The sequence below is a fragment of the Bacillus rossius genome, chromosome 3 (genome assembly GCF_032445375.1).
Source record: "Bacillus rossius redtenbacheri isolate Brsri chromosome 3, Brsri_v3, whole genome shotgun sequence".
NCBI classification, from domain to species: domain Eukaryota; kingdom Metazoa; phylum Arthropoda; class Insecta; order Phasmatodea; family Bacillidae; genus Bacillus; species Bacillus rossius.
Window position 1 is genome coordinate 34,403,021 of NC_086332.1, and position 15,662 is coordinate 34,418,682.

Below are 15,662 nucleotides of genomic sequence, written 5' to 3' on the forward strand. Positions count from 1 at the left end.
TGGTAATTGCACCCGCTAAATGTCAAAAGTAGTGTTTGTTGTTATCACTAGATGTCAGTGTTTCAAGTAAAACATGGCGGCGAAGTCAAAAAGTGAAGAGTCAAGAAATAAATTAGAACAAAGGACAAAAAATGCGAACGAACAAGAGCAATTTGCTTTCAAAATAATTGATATATTTATGGTTATTTTATCAATTGGAACATTTCTAGTGGACCTATCAACAGGTAGAACAGTTGCTCAAGTTACTATCCTTTATGCTGATCGTAATTTGTCAGCAGGCGCTTTAGTTCAAATTTACTATGCGACATGCGGACTAATATAGAACGAGTAAATACTTTGCAGACCTTAACATCGTTTAAGTAGCCTATGGATTGTACCTCAGTTTTCTCTTATTTCCGGTTTAATTCAATAATAAGTCACCAATTGCTAATATTTTATTACTATCTATTTTATGTTTGATATTTTATTGAAAATTTCTATGTTCTGCAGCAGCACTAAACCGTTCGGGGAAAAAAAATATTTAGAAATATATAAATTCAAGAATGCTTCGTGAATGAAAAAATCTTTTATGTAATTTGGAAACTTTGCATGCAACACAACTGCTTTTGGCTCTTGAGTCAATGAAACCACAAAATTTTTGGTATCAATTTGTTACTGCTTGTACCTTTTATCATGTACATTACTACCAGCTAAAGTTAATCACATTAAATGTTCAAGCCTGTGTGCAAGATTTAGGTCTGCTTTTCAATATGGATTTTATTTTGTTTACTATACAGTTTGCAAATGGTCTCCTGTCTGGTAGCAAGGAGCCTCCCACCCCATCCATCCAAAACAATCTTTCAATCTTCAATATTTCTCTTCAGTGTATACTCTTATTGAAAAATAAATGAACAAGTCATATACATATAAAATGTGTACATTGTATATAGCAAGGTATTTTTACAAATACATAGGTATCATGTTTAGCTTATTCCATCATTAGATTTATTTTGTTTTTGTAGATTTGCACAAATATATATAACAAACCAAGTTATACAAAATTACAATTAGCAAACAAAAAGTATTGTAATCTTTTAGTTTTTAATTATTCATTGTTTGATTTGAAGTTTTGATACACTGGACTTGCGGTTGTAAAACTTGTTATAGACGTGGTGCTGGTGGTGAACTACTTCCGCTATGGCCACCTGTACTGGGCGGCCGGCACGCTGGTGCTGGTTGTGGTGCCGGCACTTGTCGTGCAGGTGTTCAGCATGCGCTGGCACATTGCTGACGAGAACGCCAAGCTCTCCCATTGGGTCACCCACGTCCTTCTGCTCGGGATCTTGCACAGGTGGGCTTTTCCCCCTTCACACGTGCTGCTAGGCTGGCTGAATCGAGGACGAAGCCCGTGGCTGGGGGACCTGCGTGGGTTCAGAATCTACGTACGAGGCTGTTTCTTAATTCTCCAGCCCATCTATAAATTTGTTAAATCTATTGAATCATGGTCACTAGCATTTGCGACTGTTTATTTTATCTGGACTACTGCAGTGAAGTTTGGTTCCTTGCCCATCCCAATAAGTGTACAGTAGTTGCAATAAACCAACATGCTATCCTTTGTTTTAGAAAACTGGTTACTACCACAAATTAGTTTTTTTAATATAAATATATCACTTCTAGGCCTACAGGGTTTGTTTGTAAAGTAATGAGACTAGGTCTGGTAAAAATAATTTATTGATCCAATCGGTACATATTGTTAAAATTCTTCAAAATAGTCTCCTTGGGTGTTGATACTCTGTTGCCAAGGTGATTCCCATGCTGCAAAGGCTACCTGGAAGTCAGCTGCTGTAACGTCTATCAGAGACTCTGTGACAGCCTGTTTAATGACGTGAACATCTTCAAAACGGTGACCGTTTATGATTCTCTTGAGCTTTGGGAACAGGAAAAAGTCTGGCGGGCTCATATCTGGGATGTACAGTGGCTGCGGCAAAATTGCAACCCCCATCCGGGCATGAAGATGGTGTGGGTTGGAGCGTTTTCGAGGTGGAGCTTTTAGCAATCTGCCATCTCCGGTTGTTTCCGTTTGGCGGCTCTGAGCAGGCGCGCAAGGACTTCTTTGTAGAAAATGGCGTTGACGGTTTGTCCCAGAGGTACAAATTCTTTGTGGACCATCCCATGCTTGTCAAAAAAAGACAATGAATATTGTCTTTACCTAGGACTTCGACATTCTCGCTTTCTTGGGGCACGGGGAGTTCGAGGTGTGCCACTCCGAACTTTGGAGCTTGGTTTCAGGGTCGTACTGGAACACCCATGATTCATTGCCTGTTATTACATTGTCTAGAAAGTCCAGTTCACTTTCTAACTGCTCCAACATCTCACGGGAAACGTCCATTCATCATTGTTTTTGTTCATGACAACACTTTTGGCACCAATTTCGCACAAACCTTCCGCATGTTCAAATTTTCAGAAATAATTTTGTGAACTGTTGTTTATTCACATGTTTAGGTCTTCGGCGATTTATCTTGCACTCAAATGACGATCTGAGTTCAGGAGATTTTTTATCCTGGCCACATTTTTGTCCTAACCACTTGTTGAAGGGCATTCAGATTGCTTCACGTCTTCAAATGTTTCCTATCCATTCTTGAACTCACTGAACAACCGGAAAATCTGGGCCCTTGACAGGGCGTCATCTTTGAAAGCCTCCTGAGGCAAGCATCTTGGAAGTGATTATGCCCAAGCGAAAGCAAAATTCTATTGCTTAGTGCTTCTCAGCCAATGCTCCATTTTGGACTTTATCTGCGGTGACAAAAACTCAAATACAGCTTGTGCACCACGTGAGATTCTCACTGCACCAAAGCTTAGATGTGACTGCCACCACACATTTGCTTAGTTTAGACCCTCCACCACAAATTCCCCTGCCAGGTACCAATCTCCGGACAACTGGAGCTCCGTGGCCAGAGTCATTACATTACAGATCCATTGTTGTAATGCATTATTTTATTTATAATTCTACGTGAACATAATTTTTACTTAGGCATTTTTTTTGGGGAGGGGGGGTGACCTTCAGATCATAACCAGACACTTTGAAAAGAAGCCTAGCCCACAATCCTTTAGCATTTTATTTTTTATATAGTTAAGATTTTACACAGGTATTATTTACGTGCCATACAATAAATTCATATTTTGTACATCTGTTAAATTTTGCATCATAAAATATAATACATTTTTCAAACATCTGATTAAATATACATAATGTCGTACAAACACTTATGAATAGTAATTTTTTTCTTGGAACATAGCTCCACTCATAATAAATATTTTTGATATATAACTTGTATAAAAGGTAATTTAGCTATACTCTTCAATAGTATTGTCATAGAAACGTTAAAAACAATCAATTTTTGATTCAACTGCATTGAGAAGAGAATTCTCTGTCTCTTAACTTATACTTGCCAAGTAGTATTAGTAACTCTGTAAAATCTAATCATGCTAGGAAATGCAGCTTGTTACATTGAGTATCAATGGTTACAAAATCTTAACATGTAAAATTTTTTTCCCTATTAATTAATTATTTATTTCTGCACTCAGAATAACAATGCTTTAGTTGTTTCTATTAGAATATTTTCAATGAAAACATTAAGGGAACAATATATTTTTTTCCTGCAAGCTGCAAAATCATTTGCACCATGACAAAAATAATTTGTATTTACTATAAAACTTCTTGTACCTACTGGCAAAAACTGATGCCAACGAATGGCGAGCACTTTTTAACTGTAAATGAGGAAGTTCAATGTTATTTGTAAACTCTAGCATTAACTTTGAATACATATCCTCTTTGGGATAAAACCGACCTCAACTTGCCAAACAAGTGTGTGGGATCTTGCATAACCATATATGTACAGCAAAACTAATAACCCAAAGGCAAATGATTTCTTCAGGCCCCCTCCCGATTACCTAACATACAACTTTTAAAACCTATCAATTAAAAAAAAAGTTAAAGACTAATCATTACCATGGCCCTGCCTGCAAATGTGATCTGCATGTTGTAACGATTAATGTTTACAATTAATTATTTGATCAATAGACTATCATAACAGAAAAAAAATTTCTAGACTCGACAAGACCCCTCCGGTGTTCCGGCCCTGGAATTTTGCCCTCCTTGCCACTCCCTCTTGACGGTCCTTTATATTAAAGATGCATTGTGTAGTATGATTCGTAAGTGTAAACTGTGATTAAGACAAAAGAATATTGTAATGTGGTAACTTCAAATTTCCTAACACCAACACTTTTTTTTATGTATAAAAATTCATCTACCTATTAATGTATAAATGACAGACTTTGTTCTTGCAAGGAGATGGAACGCTTGAGAAAGTTTAATTTCCTGTGCAAACTCCACTGTATCCAGAGTCCAGCAAGAAAGAACACATGGGAATGCTTGCACAATGCTCTGCGCAGGCAGGTGTTGGTGCTGAAGACTGGCCTGGAGGCACGGTCATCTGGCGACCCGACCGACTTCCAGCGACTGTACCACCAGCAGAACGACATCTGCATGCTGCACCTCTTTGAGTCGTTCCTGGAGTCTGCACCCCAGCTGGTGCTGCAGCTCTACATAATGGTGTCGCTCGAGGACTGGCGCTCCCTAACAGGTAACAGGGATGCAACCTCGAAACCCTTCTGTTCAATTAACATTTTCAAAAGGGGGCGTTCAAGTATTACGTAACGCAATATTTGACTATTTTTGACCCTCCCTCTCATCTATGTAACACGCCGTAACATTTTTCTGTACCCCCCTCCCCCTCCTTAAACGTTACGTAACACCCAAGTGACCATTTTTTTTTTACCTAAAACTCATAATTATGTTGCGCAAAGTACCGGAAATTTGCTAAAGTACCTTTGTTATTGTTTTAATCATGTTTGCGGTAATAATAAATAAAACAAGCGATTTATAACTCACAATAAATGTGTATATTGTTTATTTTGTTTATTTATATTTTTAATTTAATAAACAATCACACATAATGTAATAAACATTTTCTTAAGTTTAAAATATGTTAAAATGGGCTCAAATTTGTCCTGATAAACTTTTATTACGAATCTTATATTTAATTACGCTGTTTTCTTGACTAGGCCCTGTCCTTTACCTGACTAGGCCCTGTCCTTACAGACATTTTTGCCTAGTTTTTTTAATTACTAAATAAAAAAAAAATGTTACGTAACACATTGTTCGAACCACCCTCCCGGCCTTGTAACGCATCGTAACATTTTACAAGACCCCCTTCCCCCCAAATTGCGTTACGTAATACTTTAACGCCCCCAAAGCCCTAGGGTCCTGTGCCATTAATGCTAATGCTTAATGATCCTAACTCCACTACACGAGTTGTTCAAGAGCACCAAGTCAGCACCAAGTGCTTTGGCATTCAATGTAATCTTGGTAACCTCATAACCTGATTGCAGACAGTCAGCAGTAGGTATGTAAATGTTTACACCAAGTGATGATTTGCGTACTGACTTCTCCAAAAGTTGGTTCCTAAAGTGATCCAAGTAGCTGAAATATATTACATATATCAAATTCATAATCATAAAGATTTCTAATGCTTTCAGTCCATGTCAAGTGACAATTTTATTAAAATATATTATTAACTAGCAGTTGTCTACACTATTAAAAAAGGCTAAGAGGCATATTTCTTCATTCAAAACCATGCCTATGAATTTAACTTACTGTCTTCTAGTCTCTCTTTGTTATTCCTGCATTCTTTACACTTTATTGTACTTTTATGATCACACTATTTTAAAAATCTTGGACTTTTTTTTTTGCATTCACCGACAATGATAGATAATTAAATTTATGCTGTTAAACTGGTTAGCAAAATTTTCTCATGCAATGAAAGAATCAGGGGAATAATTTATTGGTAAAGCATTTACCTTATGATGCGTAAAGCATAAAAGAAATAAGAGGAGATGTACCTATTTGGAGCTAAAACATTTGATTTAAAAAGCTCTCTTTTTTTGGCTTTGAGTAACAGCGTAAGCAAATTTACACAGTTAAAGGTCCGATTCGTCATGTTCTGGACCACAGGCATGCTGGATTATTAAATATGAATGTAGTTCATTGGTAATACCAAAGATAAATTAATATACAGTACAGTTGTATTTAAAACAAGTTCTTATAAACATCAAATACAGATAATCATTAATGTTTAAACAAGTCTTTGACATCAAGTTAAATTCATGATTCAGATCTTGTCTTGAAAATTCGTAATGGAAATGTACCCATGAAATACAAAGCCTGTACGAATACTAGTTTTTTGTTTCGAAGGAATACAAATCGAATGTTTAAAATTTTTGCAAAGTTGAATCAAATTGTGAATATTTTTCTCAGCAAGGCTTTTTTTTATAAAATACTGGATTGATGGAAAAAATTTATATTTTAATGTTTGTAATATTTGTTAAACCAATTGGGCTCTATCATCATTCCATAAAATTTTTTAACTAACCATGCATAATAATATTAATATTGAGCATTCATAAAAGCAAACCTCAGTGCAACATTTGATTTTTTTTTTTTTTAAGTAATCAACTTTATTCGTGCAAAAGTGCAAAATATTTAAAACACACAAAATAAAAACATTTTCATGAGCGAATCTTAAGCTTCCATGTTTTAAAGCTTTGCAACATTTGCCTAGCTTCACATCAGTCATATGAGCGGAAGCTTCATGTACTTAGTCGAAGCTTCCCACAGGCCTAGGCCAAAGTTCACAGTCGCAATCCACCTGAAAAAGTCAAATTGAATGTGTGGATGGATGCAGGGTTGCAGAATGTTCGGAACCAGAAAATGTAGGATTAAAAACCTTTCACTATAGTTCATGCAATGTTAATTGTACCCATATGTATGAAAAAACATATTACATGCCGGCCATGATCAGATCTTGCATTTGCAGCATTTTCTGCAACTATCTTTAGTCAAATAGTTTATTGCATAGAACATTTTAATATAAATTAAGTAGTTAGTTTACCAAATGCAAAATTTGTATTACTGACATTTAAATATGTATGAATAATCTTATTTTTTATTTGGGCCTTTTTTTATGTCTGCCCAATAACTGTGGAAAAATATGGTGAGTGCACTGGAAAAAACTAGTTTTGCAGTCTGACAAGAAAACTAGTATGTATTAAAAAAAAACGATACAAATTACATATCATAAAATACTAACATAAAGCACTTTGTCTACCAGCTCTGTGCTATAGCTGATAAGTGATGGTTATTAAAAAAATAGAATCTCGAATATGTAGTTATTTAAAGTACTAAGGTTCTCTGAGAAGCACAACATTATTATTAAATTAACCACACAGCTTAGCTTAAATAGCAATTTAACCTATTTTCATGAATTAAATCTAATTACATAGTTTTTTTTCACAAACTGAAAAAATGTAAAAAAAAAAAATGTTTCTTATATTCTTTGGTGCACATGCTACCTATTGGTTACATTGAAGTAATCTGTTGCAGTGTAATTGAACATTTCAAAATCATTTGCATATATTTGGTAGAGTTTTTGGACAAGGTCTTGAGGCACTTGCGAGTAGTAGTGTCGAGCTTGCTGCGAACCTGTTCTGCCAGAAGGATTGACGTTGTGGATGCGGCGAAGCGACGCCTTGTGGAAGGAGGAGAGATTGTGCAGGCCCAGGACCTGGACCAGGTACCTCTCCTCCAAGTCCAGGGACTCAGTCTTCAGAATGTACTGGTACCTGAGGGTGCAGGGGGAGCACTCGTTGTGGTAGGGTCGCCAGTGCTCGTCGAACCTCCGGCGCTCAACGACGTAGCGCACAAACTCCGGGAACGTAGGCTCGCGGGGCTGCATCGCCGCCAGCATCGCGTTGGGGGGTTTCTTTCGGTAGAGGCTGACTATCTGCCTCCCGTAGCGCTCGTAGTAGTACATCTTCCCTCTCCGGTGCTCCAGCTTGTCTCTATAGGCCGACAGCAAGCGCTCAAACGGGTGCCTCACTATCAGAAATCTTGTCATTGAGAATACTGCCTGGAAAAAATTTATTACATATTTCAACTTTCTTCCCCTGGTTACAATGAAAAAAGCTGCTATTTGTGTACTACAGCCAAAATACACATGAAAATTATTTAACATGACAGTATGCCAAAATCTATATACATATTCCGTTGAGGAGTGTAGGATTGTGTGGCTGTAAAGACAATAGAATAATGGATATGGACTCAAGCCTCTGCAATAACACTTTCTCACTTTTCTTTGCCGCATTAGAGTAGTAAAAACTATACAAACACAAGAATTTGGTTCATACAGTTGGAATTTGAATATTTACTTGTATCAGAGGAGACTACATACAGGACAGTTGTGGCTAATGACATAACTATCTGAAGGTTCTGTAATATTTTTGCTCTTGCCTATTCCTTATAATTATTCTATTGTATGCTACAGTATCTTTTGAGAAAAGTTTTGGCACATTTGAAACCATTTTCAACAGGTTGTTTAAACTATTTGAAAACAAAAAGTTAATTAAAAATATTTTTGTTTCCATAATTGAAACCAAATTGTTTGTAATATATTTTTACTTTATTTAAAACTTTTATTTAGACTTTTTAGCAGCTCATAACTCATTCAACATACCTTGTGTGGTATATGCAATAGTTTATGACTATGCACTTAAAACTGAAGCACATTCAGTGAAACGAACACACAGAAAACCTGCTATTTATTCTAAAAATACCACTTATTTTACACAAAAAGACATTTTTAAGAGATTAACAACATATAGAAAATAAGTACCGTGTTTTCTCGTATAATCGTCTCATATTTTATTCTAAAATAAAGTTTGAAAAGTAGGGGTGCGGCGATTATGCGGAAAAAAACATTTTGCTAGGTAAAGTTATTCATAAAAACAAAACCTGTTCATGGAAAGTACGTTTATTTAAAAAAAGGTGGTGTATACAAGAGCACGCCAAACAATCTATATTAATAATTCCTTAAACAAAAACCTTTCTTCAACTTTAAATAGAAAAAGCAAAACTAACGCAAACGCAAGCCACGCAAGCAAAAAAAAAAAAAAAAGAACCACGTGACACGTACTGTGATGTTGCTAAAGTCCAGGTTCTATCTCTCCTTCCCTTGACCCCCTTCAATCAATACCGTCAACGACAAGGCATCAACCGGCCCACGAGACAAGGCTGCTGAGGTCGGGGTGACTGTCGTGACTTGCTGTCAGAACAGCGAGCGTGCGTGATGCGTACCTCCTTGTTCTGTGGAGTGGGCTTCCACTGTGGGTTGCCTCTGCGGGCCAGGTTGTTGATCTGCACCCTCCCTGCAGCGAGCTGCCTGCGGGTGAGGGGCGTGAGCATGTGGCCCATCTCGGCAAACACTTCCAGCCAGGACGATGAGCCGGCCTTGTAGACGGGGCACCATGCCACTTTGTACTGCCTGGCGAGAGAGGGACACATCTCCTCACAGCTTCATCGCATTGTGTGGACTAACGCGTTTCTTCTGCCGATAAGTTGAAAACATAGGTACTTAAACTGCTATAAATTGTGTTTTTCTTTAAATGTTAACAAACTGCTCGGGATTTATTAAAGCAACAATATTGACTAACTCAAGGCCAGCTTGCAACGCTAGCTAAACAAAATCCAAGCAAAACTTTATACGTTAATCAAGTCACGAATGTGCAATCTGCTATAAAACCAGTAATTGGGTAGTAACTGACTTATGACTATCCTTTCAAGTATTCTGTACAAACAGTTTGAGGATATGCTAGAAATATAAATGTACATACTGTATGTCTTATACATATGTAATTTAAAAATTTTGATTTAAACTGAAAGGAAATTATATTTAAAAAAACTAAAACACATGCTTTCTATGTTATATGAACTAAAAGTATAAAATAATCTTTAAATTTAAGTAATTTGTTCAACTGCAACGGAATGAACTACAACTCTGTATAAGTGTATAACATAATTTTTTAAAGCTTAAAATAAGATTCAAATAATAAACAAAACAATTATATTGAAAAAAAAAGGTGCTTGATATCAGTTATCTTAAATTTTATATCACTAATGTTTATTCGTTAGGATAGAGTAATAATGAAAATTAAAGAAGAAAACAGCGCAGGCTTGATATCAGATGTCTTAAATTTTTTACCATTAATGACCATTCTTTAGGACAGAGTCATATGAAAATGAAAGAAAAGAACAAACACCTCATGCTTTTATTTCATTAAAATTGTTTTGATTAGTAATTTAATCTTATCTTAAGCTTATTAAAAAATTACATTATATAGAGTTGTAGTTCATTCTGTCATGTTGAACAAATTACTTAAATTTAAATGTTTTATACTTTTGAGTTCATATTGAATTTTTTTAATAAATTACTCTAAATACACAATAAGATCAATTTTAATAGTCCTGAAAATTTAGGGGGCATTGACCGCCACCCCTCAAGGATGGTGCCTGAAGGCCTCGAAAGCACGTCAAAATCAATGTTCTTCCAATTTTCACGGCTTTAAAGAAATCTAGGGCAAATGATCTTGTTCAGGTCCCCGAGAATCTATTTTTGAAATTTTGTGGCTGACCCCTTTTCCTTTCCAAGGGGGACAGTCAATTTTGGGCAAATTTCCTACCATGCCCCAGCCTCATGAATACACAAAAAGTATCATTATTGCCCATAGCTTAAAAGTAGTGTTTTTTTTTTGCCTCTATTACCCTTCCCCCATCTCTCTCATCAGGTCATGGAATTATTGTATTGTCATCCGGATTACATATAATTGCAAAGTTTCAAATCTATATGACAATTAGGAGGAGGTTAAAATTGATTTTCAAGATTACATAGTTACAAACAGGTCCGCAACAACTAAATTTCCAAAGGGGGGGCAATATACCTTTTAATAGAGAATCATCGATCCCCCTTATTGAAGCGGGGGGTCCGGGGGTCCTCCCCCGGGAAAATTTGTATTTCAAGGTGGAAAATGGTGCTGTTTAAGCAGTTTTATTATCTAAAAATTGATTACACAGCACTTTATTTGCCCCCGTTTGCCCCCACTTCAAGGTTTCAGAGGGGGGGCAAAATACCCTTTCACCCCCCCCCCTTCCTGTTGTTGCGCCCCTGGTTACAAATGAAACTGATTAAATCATGTTAATAAAAGGGTGAAAATGTGCTCATAAGGTCGGGGCTTACAACAGGTGTGCAGAGCTTCAGAAAAAACCACATTATTTAAAAAATGCAAGATATCCTAGTGGTATTTGTTTACAAAAAGCATTTAAGAATACATTATGAAAGATGGTTACAGATTTCATTCTTAAACTGCAATTGTAGAAGAGTTAAATGACTTAAACATGTGTTTTCAGGGTAACTATTGGCATGTAACACTTGGTAGGGATTCTTGAAAATACATCAGTGATTGCATTACATTTTTTTTTTATTCTCCACCATTTGATGACATGGTTACCACTCAGATCACATAGTTGCGAGAAGACTGCACGACAGTTCAGAACCAATACAGCGCTAGAAGCACCAGCGAGTGTAGCACTATCATCCCACCTCACAAGCACAAATATACCCCATGACTGGGCAAGTCCCTTAACAAACCTCTAGGCAGGCCTGAGATTTACTGCTAAAATGTGCACAAAGAGTTTAGAGCGACAAGGGTTACTTACTTGTTTATATACATTTTGCTTAGTGTCCTGTGCAACTGCATATCTCCGACTCCTGGGGGACGGTTAGTTTTGTTGCAGGCTTCCATTACCACTGCTCTCCGTCGCCTCATTTCCTCCTCCATCTCAACCTGCAAACACACTGCCTAGTCTTGAAACATATTTTTGCAATACACTTTTTTGCTTAACATTCTGTTGCCACTGGTTGTGCTAGATTCTGATAAAATACGAAGTCAAAGTTAAAGATTTCCTAAATATAAAAATCACACCTCTCACTGACTGTACTGGTTAATTTCAAAGAGGGGGGGGGGGGGGGGTATTTTTTTTATTCTATATAATAACAAAAATTTAATTGTATGTGAAAGATGCAACACCAAACTTTAAAATATATGCTAGCTTATATGATATAATTATTTGAATGCTGTCAACTGTGCTTACCAGAATATTTAAGGCCAAAGAAAAAGTATGTAATTTAAGTTAAGTTGAATTTAAAACATTGGTAGCAACACATTAGAGAAGCTAGGAATACATTTTCGTAGTTAAAAACCAATAGGTTAGGAAGCATGCCTTGTGCTAGTTACTGTATAAAAGTATCAGAAATGTAGGAAACTGTGGTCTTCCTTTTAATCTCACCATCGTGTGAGGTGAGGTGCACAGTGCCCCTCCACTTCCCTTGTCAATTCATGTTTACTTTGTGACAACATGTATACAATGTTGACGTCCACAGCCTTTTGACCAGTACAAATTTTTTTTTACTATAATAAACCACTCGTCTGCTTCCAGATATTGTAATACCATATCTACAAAACTGTGTTTAATTAGTATAACTTTGATAAGAACAAGTTCACAGTATCTAAACATAATTACTGCAATGATTAGTAATTCAGTTGAGAACCCTTTGCACCTCTTTATAAGCTCAACTTGCACAGTAGTAGCGACAAGGTTCTTGCAGCGGTAACCTACCGCCAGGCTGCTGGTGAGGTTCCCAACTGGCGAAGTGGGCCATGATGATGTGTTGCTCACGAGCCAGAGCTGAGGGTCCGGGTAGCGCACAGACACGAGCAGGTAAGACACCACGAAGCTCACTACGCACACCAGCAGTAGACACTTGGCACACGTGCGCTGCAGAGTCTTGGGCTGGAACAAACGTCACAGCGTCTTGATGAAGTGAGATATCTTTGGGCGCGATGTGAATAAAATTTCAAGGTTGAATTCTAAAGGCAACGTTTTTGTGAAACATTGTTTTCAAACGTTCCGGATGCGAAAGGACAGAGAATAGATACTAGGTCAAAGAGAGAAAGAGAGCACTATGCTATATACATTGCTAGGCTCATTTTCATTCTCCCTGCTATGAATTTAATTTTTTGTTAAGAGATTTGGAATGTTCCAAATTGCAGAGTTGTTTGGAGAAACAGTAACAGGCACAGTTTTTCTTTATGGTTTGAATATTTTAACAGTGAGTAATATTTATTGTTTTTAACCATTATTGATTGATCAATAATTAATTATTGTTATTCTGAGCAGTTAGATTCAAGTGAGTAATAATTTTTTAAATTCATATTTATTAATTAATTTTAATTTTAATAAATTTTCTAATAAATACAAAAAAGATTATGATTCTTAAATAAATACAAAAAAAGATTATGATTCTTAAATAAATACAAAAAAGATTACGATTCCTAATTAATACAAAAAAGATTACGATTCTTAAATAATTGAAAAAGAAATTAAAGTAATTTTTATGAAACTAAATACAATACAGATATGACAAAACCAGTAAAATAATAATGGCTATTTCTTTGTGACAAAAATACACATCAGACAATGAGAAATAGTCTCAACAAACAACAGTAGCGTGAGCTCTTGACAGTCATCATAATCACACTGACCACACTTGCAATCCATTGCTCACTTGTCGCTTGTACGCCACAAATACTCATGCTGCAAGATGCAGCTCATTGCGCTGGTGTTTGATTTGGGGGGGGGGGGGGGGGGGGCAATTCCTTGGGGCAGGACATCGGCCTCGCAGTTGAGATTCAAAAAAAAAATTTAATGCTTTGATTTACCCTGAAAATATGAAAACTACAGTAATTTTGTTAATAGAATTCATAAGAAACATTGCGCATGATTATATTTGTATGCATAGATCAAGTTTACAGATACGACTATTTTAAAGTTTACAGATTGCAGATTTTTTTTCTTCAAATGTAGGGTTTGAAAAGTTTTAACATGAAATATAGAAGAATTATTTGGCCCTCCCTCCCTCCCTCCCCCTCTGAATGGCCTCCCCTGCGGTGAGTTGACTCAGGGTGGGTGAGATGGGTAGGCTGTGTGTGTGTGTGGCGGGTCTTATCTGTTGACCTGCTATACCTGATCCACCCCCAGGCGGTGGCCGGGCCGCTCCGTCCAATGTTGGTAGGATTGTGTATACATGGAATATGGCCACCGAAAAAAAACTGTGTGGTTGAGGTAGGCCAACACCAAAAGTTAAGTTTTAAATATAAAGAAAACACGGAAATTACTTAAACATAACTAAAAAAAAAAAGACAGCGGGGTTGTCAACATCCAGGCGGATGGTAGTGGGATGCTCAGCTGAAAGAGAGAGAGAGAGAGAGAGAGAGAGTCCAGCAATTCCAATAACAAGATTGTGAAGAGATAGAATGAACGAGAGAGAATGTGTGTTCACCATTCAAACGAGTCACTTCAGAATGCAGTAGCTTCAGCAAACATGTATAACATTCTCAAACTGTAATCACTGCATACAATGCTTACATAGAATATTAGCCACAGCTATATTGTTCACAATGAAAATGTTGTTCAGCTCGAACTTCAAAAGGCATACACCAGCCTTGGGAAAGCACTTAAGGCATTAAGTCGTATATACGTTTGTAACTTATGTTATGAACCTACAGCCTGTATATTTTGAGTATTTGAGGCAAGGTAATTAGTATCAGGTATAGTAATAATGAAGATTGTATCTCGTGCAGGTGTTTCGACCATATTTTGGAGAACACAGTATTATATATATATATATATATATACATGTGTGTATTTTAAATGTATTTATTTCACACCGATGTGGCGTTACCGGTGTCAGATCGAGGAAGGGCCATCTCAAACACGGCGGCGGGCAAGCGGCCACCTTGGTGCGGACGGGGTATGGCCCGGCAGGCAAGCGGCCACCTTGGTGCGGACGTGGTATGGACCGGCAGGCAAGCGGCAACCTTGGTGCGGACGGGGTATAGCTGCCCCGTCGCGCCCACGCGGCGCAGGGTATCGCCCGTCGCCCCGCTGCGCGTCCTGCGATTGTCCCCTCCCCTGCCCCGTATCGCGACATTTCCGGCCGGACCGGAACAGTGGGCGCGCTCAGCCCGATCCCGCCGGGATATTGTCCTACCGCAGGGGGCAAATGCCAGTTGTTATAATCGCTCAACGCTGAAACCACCCTTGGAAAAATAAAGTTTTCAAATATTGTGTATTTTACTTATGTTGACATCAAGTATTTTTATTCCTTTTTCTATCCAGTTTTTATATATAGTCTCAAATTTATGAAACCGTCAAATTCTTATTACTTTTAAATATGAGAAACATAATTTTTTATTTATTTTTATCAGGTGTTGAACGTATTGAATCTTGGTCAAACTAAGAAGACAACATGACGTGGAGAAAGTGATCGGCACTAGCTTCAAGGAATCTAATTAGGTGATAGGAACATATTTGTTCAATGTGCGTGAATCTGATATGTACTGGTTATACTGCAACATTGATATGCTTTTCTTTAATCTACCATAATAATATGTATGAATAAAATTTTTCAATGCCCTATAAATAATTTTCAATGCTCCACATTGTAACGAAAAAATCCATAGTTTCCTCGTACAGATGTTATACACATTTGAACTATTTATTGAAACTTCTTAGAACGATGATATTTAAACATATCCCTATCTATACTATATATATTTATATATTTTATTAATATTATACATCCGAAAGTGTTTGTCCTTTCACGGATCAACGA

At 37.0% G+C, this 15,662-nt stretch overlaps 2 protein-coding genes across 2 annotated transcripts in view; one reads left to right on the forward strand and one right to left on the reverse strand.

Annotated features, from left to right (window-relative positions):
• LOC134530505 (XK-related protein 4-like) lies at nt 1–6,099 on the forward strand. The gene is made up of 3 exons (XM_063365371.1): nt 1–224; nt 1,147–1,330; nt 4,432–6,099. The coding sequence occupies exons 1-3, from the start codon at nt 74–76 to the stop codon at nt 4,694–4,696; spliced, it is 600 nt and encodes a 199-aa protein (XP_063221441.1). The 5' UTR covers nt 1–73; the 3' UTR covers nt 4,697–6,099.
• Nucleotides 6,100–7,114: 1,015 nt separating this feature from the next.
• Nucleotides 7,115–15,662, reverse strand: part of LOC134530503 (carbohydrate sulfotransferase 9-like) — a 47,012-nt gene continuing 38,464 nt past the window's right edge. The window contains exons 2-5 of the mRNA XM_063365370.1: nt 12,605–12,778; nt 11,645–11,772; nt 9,230–9,416; nt 7,115–8,006 (exon numbers count right to left, since the gene is read on the reverse strand). Of these exons, the coding sequence (XP_063221440.1) occupies nt 7,446–8,006; nt 9,230–9,416; nt 11,645–11,772; nt 12,605–12,778 (1,050 nt within the window). The 3' untranslated portion in view covers nt 7,115–7,445. The remainder of the gene's footprint in view (nt 8,007–9,229; nt 9,417–11,644; nt 11,773–12,604; nt 12,779–15,662) is intronic.

Coding starts and splice junctions, on each gene's coding strand:
- LOC134530505 (XM_063365371.1), top strand. CDS start 74: ATGGCGGCGAAGTCAAAAAGTGAAGAGTCAAGAAATAAATTAGAACAA. Junction 225..1,146: donor TCTAGTGGACCTATCAACAG/GTAGAACAGTTG, acceptor AACTTGTTATAG/ACGTGGTGCTGGTGGTGAAC. Junction 1,331..4,431: donor CTGCTCGGGATCTTGCACAG/GTGGGCTTTTCC, acceptor TGCTCTGCGCAG/GCAGGTGTTGGTGCTGAAGA.